The 16,947-nt window shown below is 36.8% G+C and overlaps 1 protein-coding gene across 1 annotated transcript; it reads left to right on the forward strand.

Moving 5' to 3' along the window:
* Nucleotides 1-2,880: 2,880 nt before the first annotated feature.
* LOC149089934 (uncharacterized) lies at nucleotides 2,881-14,883 on the forward strand. Its single transcript, XM_089235023.1, has 7 exons — nucleotides 2,881-2,908; nucleotides 4,118-4,290; nucleotides 7,442-7,502; nucleotides 10,276-10,367; nucleotides 10,510-10,675; nucleotides 12,234-12,484; nucleotides 14,791-14,883. Exons 1-7 carry the CDS (start codon nucleotides 2,881-2,883, stop codon nucleotides 14,881-14,883), a joined length of 864 nt encoding a protein of 287 aa, XP_089091149.1.
* Nucleotides 14,884-16,947: the final 2,064 nt, after the last annotated feature.

The raw sequence follows: 16,947 nt of genomic DNA on the forward strand, positions 1-16,947 counted from the left end.
GTGCTGCCTTCTGACATCAATTTTCCTAACTATGAGTGAAGTGTAATGATTGCAGTTATTACCGTTGTAGGTCTGTAGCATTCTGTGGCGAGACATCAACGGGGACACCGGCTCGTATTAGCACCTCGAAGTTGGGAATCACAGAAAACCAACTTCAGCCGTCCAATCTACTGTCACAACAGTGGTGGTGACGATCCGAACCACTCATCTGCAATGCACACGAAACTCGCGGTAAATGGGTGAAGATCAAAGTTGTATTAAAGATCTCGAGCCACTTTGGTGAAGATGTTATGATTCAAAACGGCCTTGACTCTACTTAATTACGAATAATTATATTTATTGGGAAGTTATTTAGAATTAAAATAAACTACGGTTGTTTGGTTGCCTTGACGAAGAAGAATTGATGAATTACGTCCTCTAAGAGCCAGACGTTCGAAAAGTGTCATTACGTTAAGACGCGTTCTGTGTTGTTTCACGATCGAATAACTTGAAAAAGTGTTAGTGTTTATTCGTTATTCCTTGTAGTAACTGCAACAGAAACTAAAGATGAAGTCTATCATGTTTTTGCTTCTTCTTGCCTTCGGTAAGGATAGTTCTCGCTTTTTTTCTTAAATTTCCCTCACTTATATTGATGCTATGCTAATATGTGCATGCTTAAACCAATAAATTGATAAATGATTTTTGTATGGATGGTGCGGATCACTAATGCATAGCTCATCGGTCAGTTATTCTGCCTTGGAACCATATTTTTAATCAGTTACTACGATTTTCGAAAGTAAGCCAAATTAATAATGGACTGAATGTATCGCAAATTTTTCTATTCATTTCAATTTGGATAAGTCTAACGTGTGTAATGATCATTCCAATACAATTTGAATGCAGTTGCATATTTTTGAGCATTTTGGGGAATGTATTGTGAAATTCGAATACAGAATATGGTTCGCATAGATTATTCGCCAGTTATAGCGCAGCGCTTTCCATATTGTTCTGGTAACCTTGAGACGCAGCGATTTGCGGGTAAATTTATACGCGCGTTGAAAAAATTTTGTTTTGTGGGTGGAGCTACTGCATCTGTTCAACATGAACAACGGTCACTAGAGTTGTCTTGGCGAGCGAGTTTGCCATTAGAAATAATCTGGTGCCAAACGTGGACTATATATTGTACATTTTAACCTTTGAACGTACATGCTTTTGGTAACAAAAATGGACGACGTGTGGTTTAAAAAGCAATGCTAAATCTCACGAATTGTTATAACTGTTTACCGCACAGGATTACGTTCTTTCTTCCTTTCAAAGCTGCGCTTTCCCTATGTATATGTTATACTTTTGCTCTTTTTCTTTTCTTTTAAGATAATTTACAATCATAATATTTAAATGGAATATTAACGGTGACATTTGACTCTGAATTTCTCGGCATTTATCGCCAGTGATAGAGGATGTGCTTCATAAATTTCAAAACGTAAATTAAATTCAAAATTTTAAAAATTCTATCAAAAAATGTGATTGATCATTGATCATTTTTGTCGCACCACGGTCATTTTCATGAGGGCTAATTAGACTGGGATCTAAAATTTATTGCCGATTCCGAACTGAAGGCTTGTATTTTTTATACGCATCGGGACAAAGAATTTGATTGTTCCTTATTGTGAATGGAACTATAAAATGGTTGAATTTATTCTAGTTCTGCACAGTCCCTAGAGATGGCAACATTTTAGCGAAAGAGAGCTTGCCAAAGAAGTTACTTATATATGTATTATATATCCTGTGACACAAAATAACGTGTGTATGTGCCACATAAATTCTTTTCTTAAAAGATAAAACATGATGCTGGAGTAAAGAGACGATTTTCTTTAATAGGTTACCAATAAAAAGACTAGGGGGGGGGGAGGGTGAGAGAGCTTCAATATGTATTTATTCCATTTGCGCAGGAATGCACTGGTCTCATCCCTGACCATGAAGGGGTTAACATAAAACATTTACTATCTTAATTTCAGTCTAAAAATGACAAATTCAGAGAGACTTGGAAATGATCCTTCACAGAATATGAATCCGAAGGGGTGGAGTGGAGGTCGTTATGCGCTGGTTTCTAACAACCTTCCCAATAGCCTTCATGCCAAATCTTGAATAACGCAGGTACAGTCGAGTCTCTATTTAACGTCACCATTTATTTTTCAGAATTCCGGCGCTTTAACCTGTTTGGCGTAACAGTATACCAAATCACGGTTAAACCCATGTAAACTCTATACATAGAAGATTTGTTCACTGAGAATTTCTCGTAAAATGGGGGGAACTGTATTCATTTCTCGATTCAAATGTTGCTCTGTGATAACTTTCGAACCATTGTAAACCTTCATCTGGAAGGATTTTTCTGAAACACATAGCGATTTTTGAATTGGCGACGAATATTTTATTATAATAAAATTCATCGTAATTCGAGGGGGGGGGGGAGGGTCCATTTTTACCGATAAGTATTCGAAACTTGAATTCGTGTTAAAGATAAAAGCTTATCTCTTTTGTCAATCCCGTGGACGTAGAAGATTATGATTTTGTCAATCTGAAAATAATTTTAACCCCTTCACGTACAAAATTTTACAACAAAATTTTACATGATCTGTATCTGAAGTATCAGCGATGAAACTCAAAGAAACTGGTCTGTTTGTTAGAATTTTAAAAATGGAAGGGGGAAACATCAGAGAGTGCAAGTATGGGGAGAGATTTCAATTTAACCCTCAACTTCTCTTTTCTCACCCTCCCTCATTTTTGTTCTTTTTCCCTCTGTCTTATGAATATTTAGTGTTTAAAAAAATTATAAAAAAAAATTAACTCGACTATTGAAAGAACGGGTAGAAGAAGAAAAACAACTTTTCTCGTACACTTACGATGACACTTCGCGATGATGACGAAAGAAGTAAATAACAGGGAGAGCTGGAATGAATTTCTTTCACTTGAGTTTGGACTACATATAGCGCCCCTGATCTTACCGATGTCAAGATAATCTGGGGATGCGCCGACTCCCTATCATTAGAGACAGATCTTGGTTTGAAATCAAGACCATGTCGTAAGAATTACATTCCAATTTTCGTCCTTGAAAACAAAGAAAAAGAGTTTTCAGTGATTTTATTCCCGTTATGAATCAGAAAATTGTGCGTTCGAAAATTGGTGGAAGATTGTGAAATGACATAAAAAATTCATTGAAGTAACTGATGTACTGAAGCTGGGGAGCTCATTTCAAAAGAGAACATTTCCACTTTTGCTAAATTTACAGTAGACGTAAAAAACGTATTCCGCCTGAAGGAATTGCAAATGAAAATGATGTGGTCTAACAGGTAGCATATGTGAGTGGTGTAATAATAAATACTATGTCTTATAGTTGTTATAGGTGTTAGTTATCTATATTTTAATTAGGAAAATGTTCCGTTTTGAAAGAAAATTAGTGGAAATGTTTACCTTTTGTTTAAAATTTCAGTCGGTTCAGTCTTAAAAATTAGAAATTTCGACGTCATCTGTTGATTCCAGAAAGTTTTATCTAGTCCAGAAAACTACCCTTACTGCCCTCTCGTCATTAACATAAGAAACACGATCATTCTACAGTGGAACCTTCCATAACGGACACTCCCGTTAGCGGACACCTCCACTGACGGCAACAATTTTGAATTGCGTCAACAGGACTCTATGTACTTTACTATCCATTAATGGACACTCCTCGGTTGGTGGACAAAATTTTCGGTCCTACAGGTGTCCGTTATCGAGAAATCTCATGGAGAGATGAAAAATACCGAAAGTGTATGAAAAAAAGTTGGACATGCTCCCTACCGATAGAAACGACTTAATTTACATTGTAATTTCTACCAAAAAATATTCCCGTTTGAGTAATCCCGGTTGCGTAATCTGACAGAACTTATCCCAGATTAAACAAGCATTGCAAAGTGTATTTCGGAAAAAAAAGTGGAAATGTTTCGTTATGAAAATAAGCTCGTCAACTTATAATTACTATATTTTAAGAGTGCATGCGTTTCCTTACTAAAGCCGGTGACGATGATGTCAGTTCATAACTCCTACTCATGATAATTAACATATTTTCTGGAAAATAAAAACTATAATCGTTGTTTATTAACAGGTTCGACGACATCCGGACTGTTCTTAGGCGACTACTTTTCTACCCTGGAGCAGTGTGGGGATCTCACAAAGGCTTGCGAGAGTCGCGAAACCGCTGCAGCGTGTTTCATGACCGAACTCTGTCAGGTCACCATCTGGAGCTTACGACCCGCCGTCGATGGCAAACCTCTCACGGTAACATCCATACTTCCCTGTATCAGAAAATTTCACATTTATTTTCAACAGGAATTTTTTTCCCGTCTGTTCTTAATGCCATATTGTTAAAATATTTTTAACGTATTTGAAACTTATGGATCGCGAATTTTTAGCGTTCGTGAACGCAATTCATCCATCCACCACGTTGCGTTTTGGTGGATTTCCATGAAGGTATATGATAGCTGTAGGTATGATATCTCTTACAGAGACACCCTGATACCACAAATATGTGGGTTGATTTTTCCCCTGTAGAACTTTGTCTTTTGACCTCATGGTGATCTCATGCACCTCACGCTTAAAGGAAAGCCAGAGCTCAAAGGATTGTGTGACTTTTAAGTTGGACGTGTGGTGAATATGAACTTCGGGGGGCTTTCATCAGAGGGTGGCTCTTAAAGTTAACATTTCAGAAGTTTTTTAAAATGACTTCAAAAACAGAAAGTGACTCTCTGGTAAAAATTTAATTTATTAAATAAATTATAGCAACAAAATTCTGGAAAAAGTTGTATGTGAAGATGAACGTACCTTGCATCATATTTATTTGCTTGCATCAAAATATTTGAACGAAGTGAAACATTTTTTCCTAAAAAAATTACAAATTTGAAAAAATATTGAAGAAACTTAGATTTTCTGACATTTATGTTTTTAATGCATTTTTGGGTATTAAAAATGCAATAACACTTTGAAAATGCCAAAAAAATGAATGTTCGGGTTTGAAAGGGATAAACATGCTGCCACAAATTGTTCCCATGGTTGATATCTCTGCAACCCTGGACTTTCGAAACATTCTTCGAATTGCAAAACGTTTTGAAATACCGTGCGGTTACTTAAAACGTATTAAATTTCCCAAGAAGAGATGCATTAAGAAATAAAAAAATAAAACAAACGTTTTATGTAGACCCGTGTAAGTTAAAACTTCCAATTAGTAATATGTAAATGCGGCTCTGAGAATTCGTTTAAAAATGATTCCATATATTTAAATAGAATATTAACGGTGACATTTGACTCTGAATTTCTCGGCATTTATCGCCAGTGATAGAGGATGTGCTTCATAAATTTCGAAACGTAAATTAAATTCAAAATTGTAAAAATTCTTTGAAAAAAATGTGATTGATCATTGATCATTTTTGTCGCACCACGGTCATTTTCTGCACCCGAGGGCTAATTAGACCGGAATCTACAATCTATTGCCGATTCCGAACTGAAGGCTTGTTTCTTTTATACACATCGAGACAAAAAATATGATTGTTCCTTATTGTGAACGGAACTATAAAATGGTTGAATTTATTCTAGTTGTGCAGAGTCCCTAGAGATGGCAACATTTTAGCGAAAGAGAGCTTGCCAAAGAAGTTACTTATATATGTAATATATATCCTGTGACACAAAATAACGTGTGTGTGTGTGCCACATAATTATTGCAGTTAAGGTATTCGACTACGCTTTTGAGAGCACTTTTCTGTAAAATGGTATTGTAGTGAACTTTAATAACATTTTCCGATAGAAAGTGTCTTAAAATAGTGAAAGCACTAATGAATTTACTACTAATGATTTACTACTACCTATGTTATTTTTTACGAAAAAGTTCTTTTATGTAAAATTTTAAGCCAAATTCATTTAATATTTTGATTGCAAAAAATTCTATAAACGAATGTTTTTATTTTTATTTTCATGGAACATTCAGCTAGTAATGGTGCAGGTTATGCGAATCAAAATTTTACCGTATGCTCATAAGTTACACACAAATATGTTAATGCACGCATGAATTTTTCCGAAATTCCATTGATTTTGGTTCATACCCTCTTAGCAATATATGGAAGAATATCATATTAAAAATTCGTAATAATAGAGTCATTAGATTTTTAGAAATCATGTTTCAAACTCAAGTAAAATGTCAAAAAATAACATTCTTCGTGAAAAGTTTTCAAAGTTTTTCATTCACATATTAATGTTACAAAGCAACACTAAAGTAGGAATAACTTTTGTTTTAAGCGTCATATAAACACAACAAGTCCGGTTTCGAAATAACCAGAAAATTGGGTTCGCATAAAAGATAAAAATAAGAAAATTGGGGGTTTTTTTCCTCAAAAATGAACGTTTTCGACGTAGTAGGATGCCTTATAAAAATATGAAATATGAAGAAAAGATTTTATGGATTATGCCTCTTGGCAGTCGAAAAAATGTATTTGGTCTCCCAGAAATAAAATAGCCCACCATCTGAGTGGAAAATGCTCAGAAACACATAATTTACACAAATTGTCCACATGAAGTAAACTATCAATATCTCTGGAATCACTGTTCGAGAAGACGACTTCTTCAAAGTTCAGTAAGTTTGAGACGATGAGAAAACAATATTGCTAATTGTATTGACGGTTCCATCAAGCAATGCCGAGTTAGAAAGAGTATGGAGCAAATTAAAAACCATCATCAACGGTAGATCAAGCTTGACGAATAAGAGTTTTTGAGGACCGGGTGGCCAAATGAAAAATTATATTATTTTGTTTCGTAACACACTGTATTTAGCACTCAAAACTGGTGCAGTGTGATTTCTGAACGAATTTTGAGCATTGTTCAAACCGGAACCATACCTCTACGACGAACGGTTGATGAGATAAAGGCCGCACAGTAGGGTTTTATCTCGGGGTAAGTATATAAAGGACACACACCCTGTGTACTTGCTAAAAATAAATGATAGATGGTAAATGGATAAAAAATAAATCGGTGAAAAATTATTTTTTATTTGTACAACGTGCGGTAACATGAAAGTTACATCTGTCCGGGGTCAGTCAACATTGTTTTTTATGTATTTTTATTTTTTGCTGGCGTTCGTAAGTGGCCACTGGATTCAGCAGATCTAGTCGCCACTGGTCAGGAGGATAATTTCCAAATTTTCAACTCAACCCCCCCCCCACACACACACACAGATTTAGAGATTGTTAGTAGCTGCACATCATTTGAAAACTTTTTGTGATGAGAACTATGTTTCACAAGTCAACGGTTGCAAAATTTGGGACAGCTTGTATAATGTTGAGTTTCTAAAATTGTTTTCCTTTATTCTATGATTGAAGCATTTATTATGTGTATATCATTCATCTAAATTTTCACTTGAATATCTATTATCATCCGATTCTCACAGGGTTATCTCCGGGACGAAGAGTCTTCCACCAACGAATCGGAGGGGAAACAGTACCCTACAGGTAAAATGACCAGGTTTTATTCTCATTCTTAGTCGTAAAAGATGTATAATGTATATTTCCAAGGGCTTTTCCCTTTTCAATTTTGTTATTTGCCATGAATCAATATTTTGCAATCTCTGCAATATATGAACTCAAATGTTGAATTAATTCGAACGCAGACGAACTGTACTCGTATTCTCAGAGTTTGCCTAGTTATATATTATGATCGTTCCGTCTCCCGAGGATCAAGTAACGCAGCGTTCTCTACCTAGTTTCCGCGAAATCTCAGTCCCCCAACTGACTGACACATCGCTAGGGATTCCAGATGAATGTAATGAACAGCAGTGCAAATAGTTATAGCAATGGGTTTTTGGGGAAAGAGGTATAGTGATGTTGAAGATAAAGATGTTTAATTTCTTTCAAAACTTTAGAGTGTATCATACACCACGATTACTCTCCAGGTGATTTCTAAAGCATATACTGTACCTAACTTGACTTCTTGCAGATTTCTATTGTTCCAAGGGTCCCATAAAACTTTGATACTGTTTCAAGGGATCCTTAAACTAAGATACATTCCGATAATTCCTTATAACGGGGTCTTCAATCTTTCAGACATTGTGGGAGAAATCGAACTTTCCACGAAGCTGCCAGCCCAACAAGTCATGTCGTGGAACATCTCGGTTATCAAACAGGGTTTCCAAATTGAATGGACACTTTTATTTACTCTGAATTTATTTTTTATGTTGAAATTGTATTTTTTATTCCTTAATAATTATCAACTGAGATGTGATGTTCTTTTCATTAATTAATTAAATCTTTTTAACCAATTATTTATTTTATTAAAAAAATCAGAAGTTTCTCCCGAAAATTCTGAAATTATTTTTTCATTAATTTTAAATTTTCGTTAATTATGAAATTTTTCTTCCAAAAGTTCTTTTTTTCCCCGTAAATTATTACTTTTAAAAATTCTGAAATCGCTCTTGACAAAGAAATCGACAATTCTGAAATTATTTCTTACATTAGTTCTACAACTACTTTTAGTTAATTAAATATTATTATTTTCTGTTATAAATTTCCATGAATATTTAAATTATCTTTTTCAATAATTCTAAAATTATTTCTTTCATTAAAGTGTTTTTATAGAATTTCCTTTAAGTTTTGTGAGTAATGTAAACCTTTTGAATGTCGAATTTGGCTTCTCGAAATATGTAGCCTATAGGGAATCATGGGTCTAGAACTGTTTTGGTTCAGGGTTCCCCCCGAATCAGTTACGACGGATCTTTTAATGTATCAAATTCACATCATTACTATTGAATCTGGAAAGTATCGCCAAGTTCTAAATACGGCAGTATAGATTCCAGTGCTCTTTAACTATCAGTGCTCTTTAACAATTTTTTTCCCTTGGAATTTAATCATTTTTCTATGTAAAGTAGCTATTTTATAAAAATGCTCGGCGGGCCACATTTGGTGGCGGGTCTTTAGATCAGTTTTGCCAACCTTTTGATATCGCGGACAGTTTGTAGTGCAAAATCAATGCACTGCTGACTTCCCTGTAGCGTCAAAAGTTTCATTTTGACATCACCATCTCATAATTTCAAAAAAATATATATATTATTTTAAATTATTAATAGTTTTTGATATAAAAAAAAATGGAATTCGTTGCAATTTTACAGCAAAGAATGTGCCATTTATGCAATTGTAGTAAATGAAAATGATTCCGTGGAACCCTTACACAGTACCTGTGGACTAACAGGTCTAGGGCAGGCCCGTCATTTGGGGAGACAGGGGGTGCCCCCCCCCCCACCGGCTTTTGAAAATACACTAAAAATGGCATACATATATATATATATATATATATACACACACATATTCATTGCACCCACCCTGGAAAAATTGACGGCCCTGGGGTCTAGGGCATATACTGTACGTAACTTGGTATCCTGAAATTTTGCATTGTTCCAAGGGTCCCGTAAAACTTTGATATTGTTTAAAAGGTTCCCGAAATGTAAGGCATTATTCCAAACATCCTTTAGATAGAATAAGGGTGCCCAACTTTTTAAAGAAAGCGGGCCTTTGATTTGAAAACGTATCGCGTGCATTATGCGTGATATGTAAATAAGTATGCTGCGGGTCACTCAATTGATCTGGGAATGTGCCACGGACCACTTAAGAGATCTGAAACAGCGCTCCGGGTCACATGAGTGGACTTGAAATGTATGGTCAGTTAAGATCTGAAACAGCGCTCCGGGTCACATGAGTGGACTTGAAATGTATGGTCAGTTAAGATCTGAAACAGCGCTCCGGGTCACATGAGTGGACTTGAAATGTATGGTCAGTTAAATGATCTAGAACATTGCCTCAGGTCACTAAAGTGATCTCTAAATGTGCCGCGAGTCATTTAAAGAATGTGGTGCTTATTTCATTTTTACAAAATTAAGATTGGGGTCGCGGGCCACGTCAGATTACTCCGAGAGTCAAATTTGTCCCCCCCCCCATTTGCCCATGGGTTGAGCATATATGCCTTAGAACATAGGGTTCAAGAGATATCAAGGGTCCTCCCTGAAACTTTAATATCGTTTCAAAAACTCTTTAAGACATGGAAAATTATTTTAAGGTTTCCAGAGAGTGGCTTGAATTTTGGGAAACGCTGATATATGCTGAGAAGTTTCTGTATGGCTCTGAATATTTGATCGTTATATAATTTCCAGTTCAATTTTACGCTTTGAATTTTCCGAGAATGTGTTGCTATAAGTTGTTTCTTATTCATGGATATTCATTCGAATTCATTTCGTAGGAACTGAACCGGCCGTGACTATCCATGAGTCGGACGACACCGAGTGCCGTAACTGCAAGGTTGCCGTCAAGAACTTCAATATCGTGCTGGAAGTGAGTCCCTAGATAACTCGCGTCATTTTACGGAATTTCATTTGATGTTTTACAAAATGAATATGGTGTAATAAAAATGTTCGTTGTGTGTATAATAATGTATTTATAACTTGTAAGTATCTTTCCGTCACCTTCTGCGCAGAGGAAAATGAAGGAAACCGTTGATGACATTTGCAAAGAAGCCCAACTTGACGTCATCACTAAGGCGTGTATCGAATGGAGCGCAATGTATCTGAAGAATTTGGAGAAACGGATCTCTCTTCGCTTGAAACCCGAAGCGATTTGCAAGGCAGCCAAGATTTGTCCAAGTGAGTTTATTACTCAATCTTCTTTTTACGAAGCCCGAAGCTGGCCACTTCCCGAACTGGCTGGATCAGTTGATCCGATCAATGTCAGAAATTCAGGCTTTCGCCGGGCCTCATATATCCATCCATAATCCCTATACATCGATCCTTATGAGTCGGGGTCATCGCCATGTTGGCGTATTTTTTATGATAATTGTAATTTATAATAAGCCGTGGTTAACCATAATTATTGTGATTATCTATGGCAACCTTAAAGATCAAAGGGATCTGAATATCGATACCTTAGTGATTCATATATATATATATATATATAGGGTATTCGATATATAGGGGCCGGCCAAAGACTGGAGAAAGCCCGAATTTTGGACATTTGCCGGGTCAAATGGGCTGGCCAGTTCGTGATCTGGTGGGACTTACTGAGGAGGGACTCAATCAAATTTCAACCCTTAAGGGTTGTCAACGTTGTTCGAAGATTATATTGAGCAATCATCACCGAGCCAAAACCACTAAAGCGGTTTATGAAATAATTGCCATATATGAAATTTTAGTCAGTATTATATTTTATAATGTAGAGAGATAGCCACACTAAACGGGATTTCTAAAAATTCAACCCCATTCATGATCAAAGGGGATCATGAGACGTTCAAATGTTATATGGAGGAATCATCACCGAGTAATTTTGAGATTACCAAATCCACGCGGACAAAGCCGCTGGTAACAGCAAGTAGCACATAATTTTAATACAGGGTGCATAGGGAAGTCGTTTTATCCTGGAATAACTCGACAACCACTACCCCGGAAATTATACTTCAGATTGGAAAAGGTAGCCATATTATGTGTAGACTTGTGTAGGGTTGAATAGTTACTAAAATAAAATATATTTTTTATTTTAGTTTGTGACTCTTTCCCTAAAAAACCTAATTAAAAAGTTGTTTCCCTCTCTCTCCTGAATCAAAAAAAAATCCATGTTTACAAGTGCAATATTGACTGAGATATTTGAGGGAATATGAGGGACAGAACGGCATATATATAAAGCGTAGAGTGGCCTGGTCCTTCAGTTTATGCGGTTCTTTCCTTCATTTTCAAATCAAATAACCAATCTATTGTTGCACTTAAAAGACATGGATTTTCTTTTCTTTAGGGAGCTCAGGAGAGATAGGGCAACAATTTTCTTATTGGGTTATTTTCTTGCTATTTGCTTTTTCCTTGATAACTATACTACCTTTTGCAATATTAATGACGATTCTGCACGGATTGGGTAATTAATATATTTGGTTATTCTAATTAGTATACTTTAGTATTTGGACACTTCTTTTCTATCTGGAAGTATGCGTCTAGGATCAATGATTCGTCAGTTATTCCAGGATAAACGGACTTTCGCCGTATTATGAGATGCTTCTGGTAAATTAATTGTGTGTTTTCAGTAATTTGGCATTTCATTCTGAGTGCATTGCATTCATTCAAATTTGCATGGCACAAGGAACCGTTTTCATGAGTGCGCATGAAATTTATGTCGCGATCAGGTCTTGAGATCAGTTTTCTCTCCTCCATCTACTTCCAGGTGTAGAAAATCTGAGCGGACCACCCACTGAAGTCGATATTTGCTCAGCTTGCTCCAACGGCGTGGAAGCCGTCAAATCTTGGGTCAACGGCATCGGCGGAATAAAGGTCATCTTTGGTGAAATGACCAAGAACATATGCGGTGCTTTCCCAGAAGATCAGCGACCCGAGTGCCATAGTCGGTTGAAACAACGATTCTCGTCCGTGGAGATGTTGCTGCATAATATGGTGGAGTCCGGACAAATCTGCCACGTAATGTTTATATTTAATTCCATTGTTATTCGCTGAAACATCAGTGACGGCAACTTGTCATGATCTCCGTCCTCAACAGGGTTGATTCAGGGCTGCGTCGGGTTCATTGTTGGAAGCACCAACGTGGGCTGGTCATTAGAATGTCGGCCACGGGATGATCCAAAGAGATGTGGCGTGGCTACTCAGTCTATAGCACAGTGTCTTCAAAATTGTTTTATCTCATGTTGCTTATAAATGTTGCTATCACCTTACCCTCCAGCTGAACCAACCAATAGGATCTCAAATATATACTTTTTCTATCTGTAGATCCTGTCAACACCCTTCCTCCGCGATCCTATCTATCGCCTCACAAGTAGTGATACCGTCTAATGTGGAAATCACTTGCATGCCACCGTCATGAAAGACTTCCATTCGGCAAAACAAGGCCTTCTTTTAACCCTGGGATAACATATCCGCAATTTTTGAGATAACTGGGGTGTCAGTGTTATCTCTATAGCCAATTACTGTTCCCTATACTTTTTTTAGGGATTAGACGTCAATTTGGAGAATAAACCGGTTTTACCCCTCTTTATATGGAGAACAAAGAGTCCACCAGCCTAATTAAGGGCCTTAAGTACGGCCAGTGATGCTGGACGGAATAAATATTTTGCCTAAATGGAAATAGATGGCGTCCCGAAAATGAATGTTGGCGAGGTTTAAATGTGGTGGTTGTTTAATTTAATGACCGACTTGGAAAATGTTGTACATCACGAAAGGTTCATAGAAACGATAGAGATTATACCCTCAGTAGCATCGGTGTTATGGCTACCAATTAAAATGACCTCGATTGTGGAAATTTATTTTTAAAAATTACGATGTAAATTAGAACTTGTGCATCGCAATCGTCGTATCTGATGTAAATGACTGCGCAAAAATATATATAAAGGATTCTTAAACCCTTTTCCGGGAGTGGGTATCGCTTATGCGCAGCATCTCAAGAAAGTTTTAGGACTTCTTCATCTCATGTATCAACCTGGGTCTGACCCGTGAGCTCCATTACAATCAGATCAGGCGCGGTAGCCCAGGTCGATAAGATAATCGCCTGTAGTACCAAAGGATGTTCAGAGGTGTCGCGAGTTCGATGCCTGGTTCGTCCTTGTCAGAAACGTTTCCTGACATAGCGGGTACAACAGAAACGTTCCACACAGAGGGTGTTAGCGCACCAACCTCTTAATCAGTATAAGAAAACAAGGCTGCCGTTCGGATTCGGCAGTAAATTGTAGGTCCCGATCTAATTAGTCTCCGTATGCAGAAAACGACGGTGGTGCGATAAAAATGAGGCGAAACAATGACGGGGAGATCGCACTCACGACTCGAAGTTAGGAACCAGAGAAAACAAACTTCACCAATCCGTCACTAATCGTCGGTGGGGTTCGAACCCCGGTCCCTGCAATGCGATCCCGTCACTATGTCCACACGACTGCCGGGCTTATCAGGTAGAACGGAAGCAGTGACCTTATCGCGTTTGCAAATGTCACACACGAGCTCGTTCATGATATTTACGCAGCGTGATTACTTGCCGCATTTTACTGGCGAACCGTTGATCCTAGAGTAACGCTTGCAGTTGGGAAAATTATCCAAATAACGTGTAAAACTCGGATTATGCCATTTATGTTGCAAGGGCTTGTATGGTTATTGAAATATAAAAAAAAATAACTTGATATAGACACCCTTTCCTCAAAATCCCAATTAGAAAGTTGTTGCCCTGTCTCTCTTGAGGCCAACAATATAGTGCCACATTTCCATGTGAGATATTCGCAGCGATATTTGAATTCGAAAATTTGAGAACAGTTAGGAAGCAACAGCATAAATCAGGAAAATAAGAGTTTTCCCTAAGAGTTTATTGTTTGTTTTTCAACTTTTCTCTAATCATTGAATTCAAATACATCTGCCAATATTCCAAATGAAAACGTGGAATACTTTTGGATGGCCTCAAGAGAGAAAGGGTAACCACTCGTTAACTGGTTTATTGAGCCCAGGGTGTGTGGCCGTATAAAAAGTTAATTCTAATTTTAATAAGTATACAACCCCTTGAAATGTGAATGTCATACATCTGATTATTACGCATTATTTGGATAGTTTTTATAATTGAAAGTATACGTCTAGGATCAACAGTTCACCAGTAAAATGCGGCAACGGGGAATTAAGTAATCACCCTGTATATTTCTGAATTTTGTGTAATTATTACAAGTTGCGTGTTAACCTTTTTCATGTCCTATATAAAATACATGAAAAATAGTCATGCATGTAAACGTTTTCCTTTCCAGTTTGCAGGTTTGTGCGCAAAACTTACGGACTTGACACCTCCAACCACCGATGCTGAACCTATAACAGTGATAGCGATGTCTACCGACGGGTGACGATGATGCTTTTGTTTTTTATCATGGTGCATCATTGCTGTATGAGTTATTTGAACTTTGCGTGTTTCCTTCATTTTATAAAGTTTTGAATTTTTAGGGTATTTCCAATGTACCTGATATATTTTCTCATTGTTATTTTCCTCTCATAGAGAGAGAGTGTGTCTAGTTTCTCATTCATTTAGCGAAACTATTATAAGTTGTTGTTGTATGCGATGACCATTGATATGAAGATTATGGCGATGTTTTCGTTCATTTTATGTGTTTATTTGAGAACATTTTATGGATATAACCATTTTTGTAATTGAAATAAACAGTTTTTTTGCATGATATACTTTTCATATTGATTTCAATGTGTATTGTTATCTGATATTATTAATAGGCTTGATAAATCAAAAAAATTGATGATTATTGAAAATAGAGATGCGAATACGGAAATTAGAATGCAGACATTAGTGATTTGCTGCGGAATGAGAATCTAACTTGTAGAAATAGTTGAATTTTTTTCGAAATAATTGAAGATTGAATACACATGATTAAATTTTGAGACTAAACATTCATGTGGTTATTCCACTTGGACATTTTTAAACACTCAGTTCATATGGTTATCTAAACCGGCCACGTAACATTATAATTAGGCATGTGATATTTCGGAAGTTTAATTGATATTTGTATGATTGATATCATATGGAAATTCACGTCAGCACGCAATAACGTTATTTTATTATCAGCCAGTCATATTGAAATGAACTCAAATCTCGGAGTCCTAGGTTGAATCCCAACTAGCGGCACATCGGTTTTAGGTTGAAATTAGTTTACTGCATCAACTTCGAGATGGAAATATGTAATAGGGTTCCCCCCTTGGAAATATCTTGTCACTTGATGATTTGATCATTTTTGTCGCACCACGGTCATTTTATACACACGAGGGCTACTTAGACCGGGATCTACAATTTATTGCCGATTCCGAACGGTACGCTTGTTTTTATACTCATCGAGAGGTTGGTGCGCTAACCCCTCGATGGGGGAGTCCTTGCGATAGCAATATTTTCTGCGGTCATGTCGCCGTTTCTGTTGTACCCCTGTATCAGGAAAGTTTTCTGACAAGGACGAACCGGGTATCGAACTCGTTACACCTCTGAACATCCTTTTGTATTTTAGGCAAGTATCTTATCGACCTGGGCTACCGCGCCCATAATCTTGTGACAGCAAGTAACGGATCTTATAACATTTAAATTACACTCATAAATGAATCAATTGTCAGTTTAGGATATGAAAGGCAGCACTTTTTATGCACGAAACATACGTATATGTATGCACTCGCCGTACGCCGGGGAAGGAGCGAATATGTCAGTGTTTATTTGCAGTAGAAAAATGAATAAAAAATCCGTCGGACAAAAAATATTGAATCCTTTCCCCGATAATATCCTGCATACTCCTATTCATGCATGTGCAGTAAGGTTCAAATCTGGGCTTTGAGTCAAAGCGGGGAAATTCTTTAACGGACGTATTCGGGTAAGCACGTTGCCGCTATAGTGATAAACGAGAGATAGACAAATCATAGCGATATGAATAATCCTCACGTGCTCTAAAAGGACATGTAAATGTTTAATTGGCAAGTACTGACTGCAGAAAACAAACATGGACGCAGAAGTCACAAGGGTAGGGGGTTGTCTATTAACCGTAAGAAAAGATTAGAGCTGCTATGGTTTTAAGAAGGGTGCCGTATCGATTACTTATCTTACCACATGAGGTTATTAACTCTTAAATCACAATGTTTTTCACTTATTAGGCAAACATCGCAAAAACATACAAAACCAAACAAAAATACAAAAGACAAAAAAGAAAATTACAAAACAAACACTATATATATTTGATCCAAAGGGATGTAATTCTTCCACGGGTTATAAACAGTAACTCAAATGGGACATGTTTCTTGGTAACCGCGGAAGTGTACAAAAAAATAGTATTCGATTATACTCAAATAATACAAAATAAACAAAAACACTCAATATCCAATTTAACTTTTTATTTCATTGACGAGATGTTTCGCCTCTTTAATAGCCT

Source organism: Pholcus phalangioides, unplaced genomic scaffold (assembly GCF_987345545.1).
Source record: "Pholcus phalangioides strain wild (caught in Gottingen) unplaced genomic scaffold, Ppha-v1.0 ptg000001l_1, whole genome shotgun sequence".
NCBI classification, from domain to species: Eukaryota; Metazoa; Arthropoda; class Arachnida; order Araneae; family Pholcidae; genus Pholcus; species Pholcus phalangioides.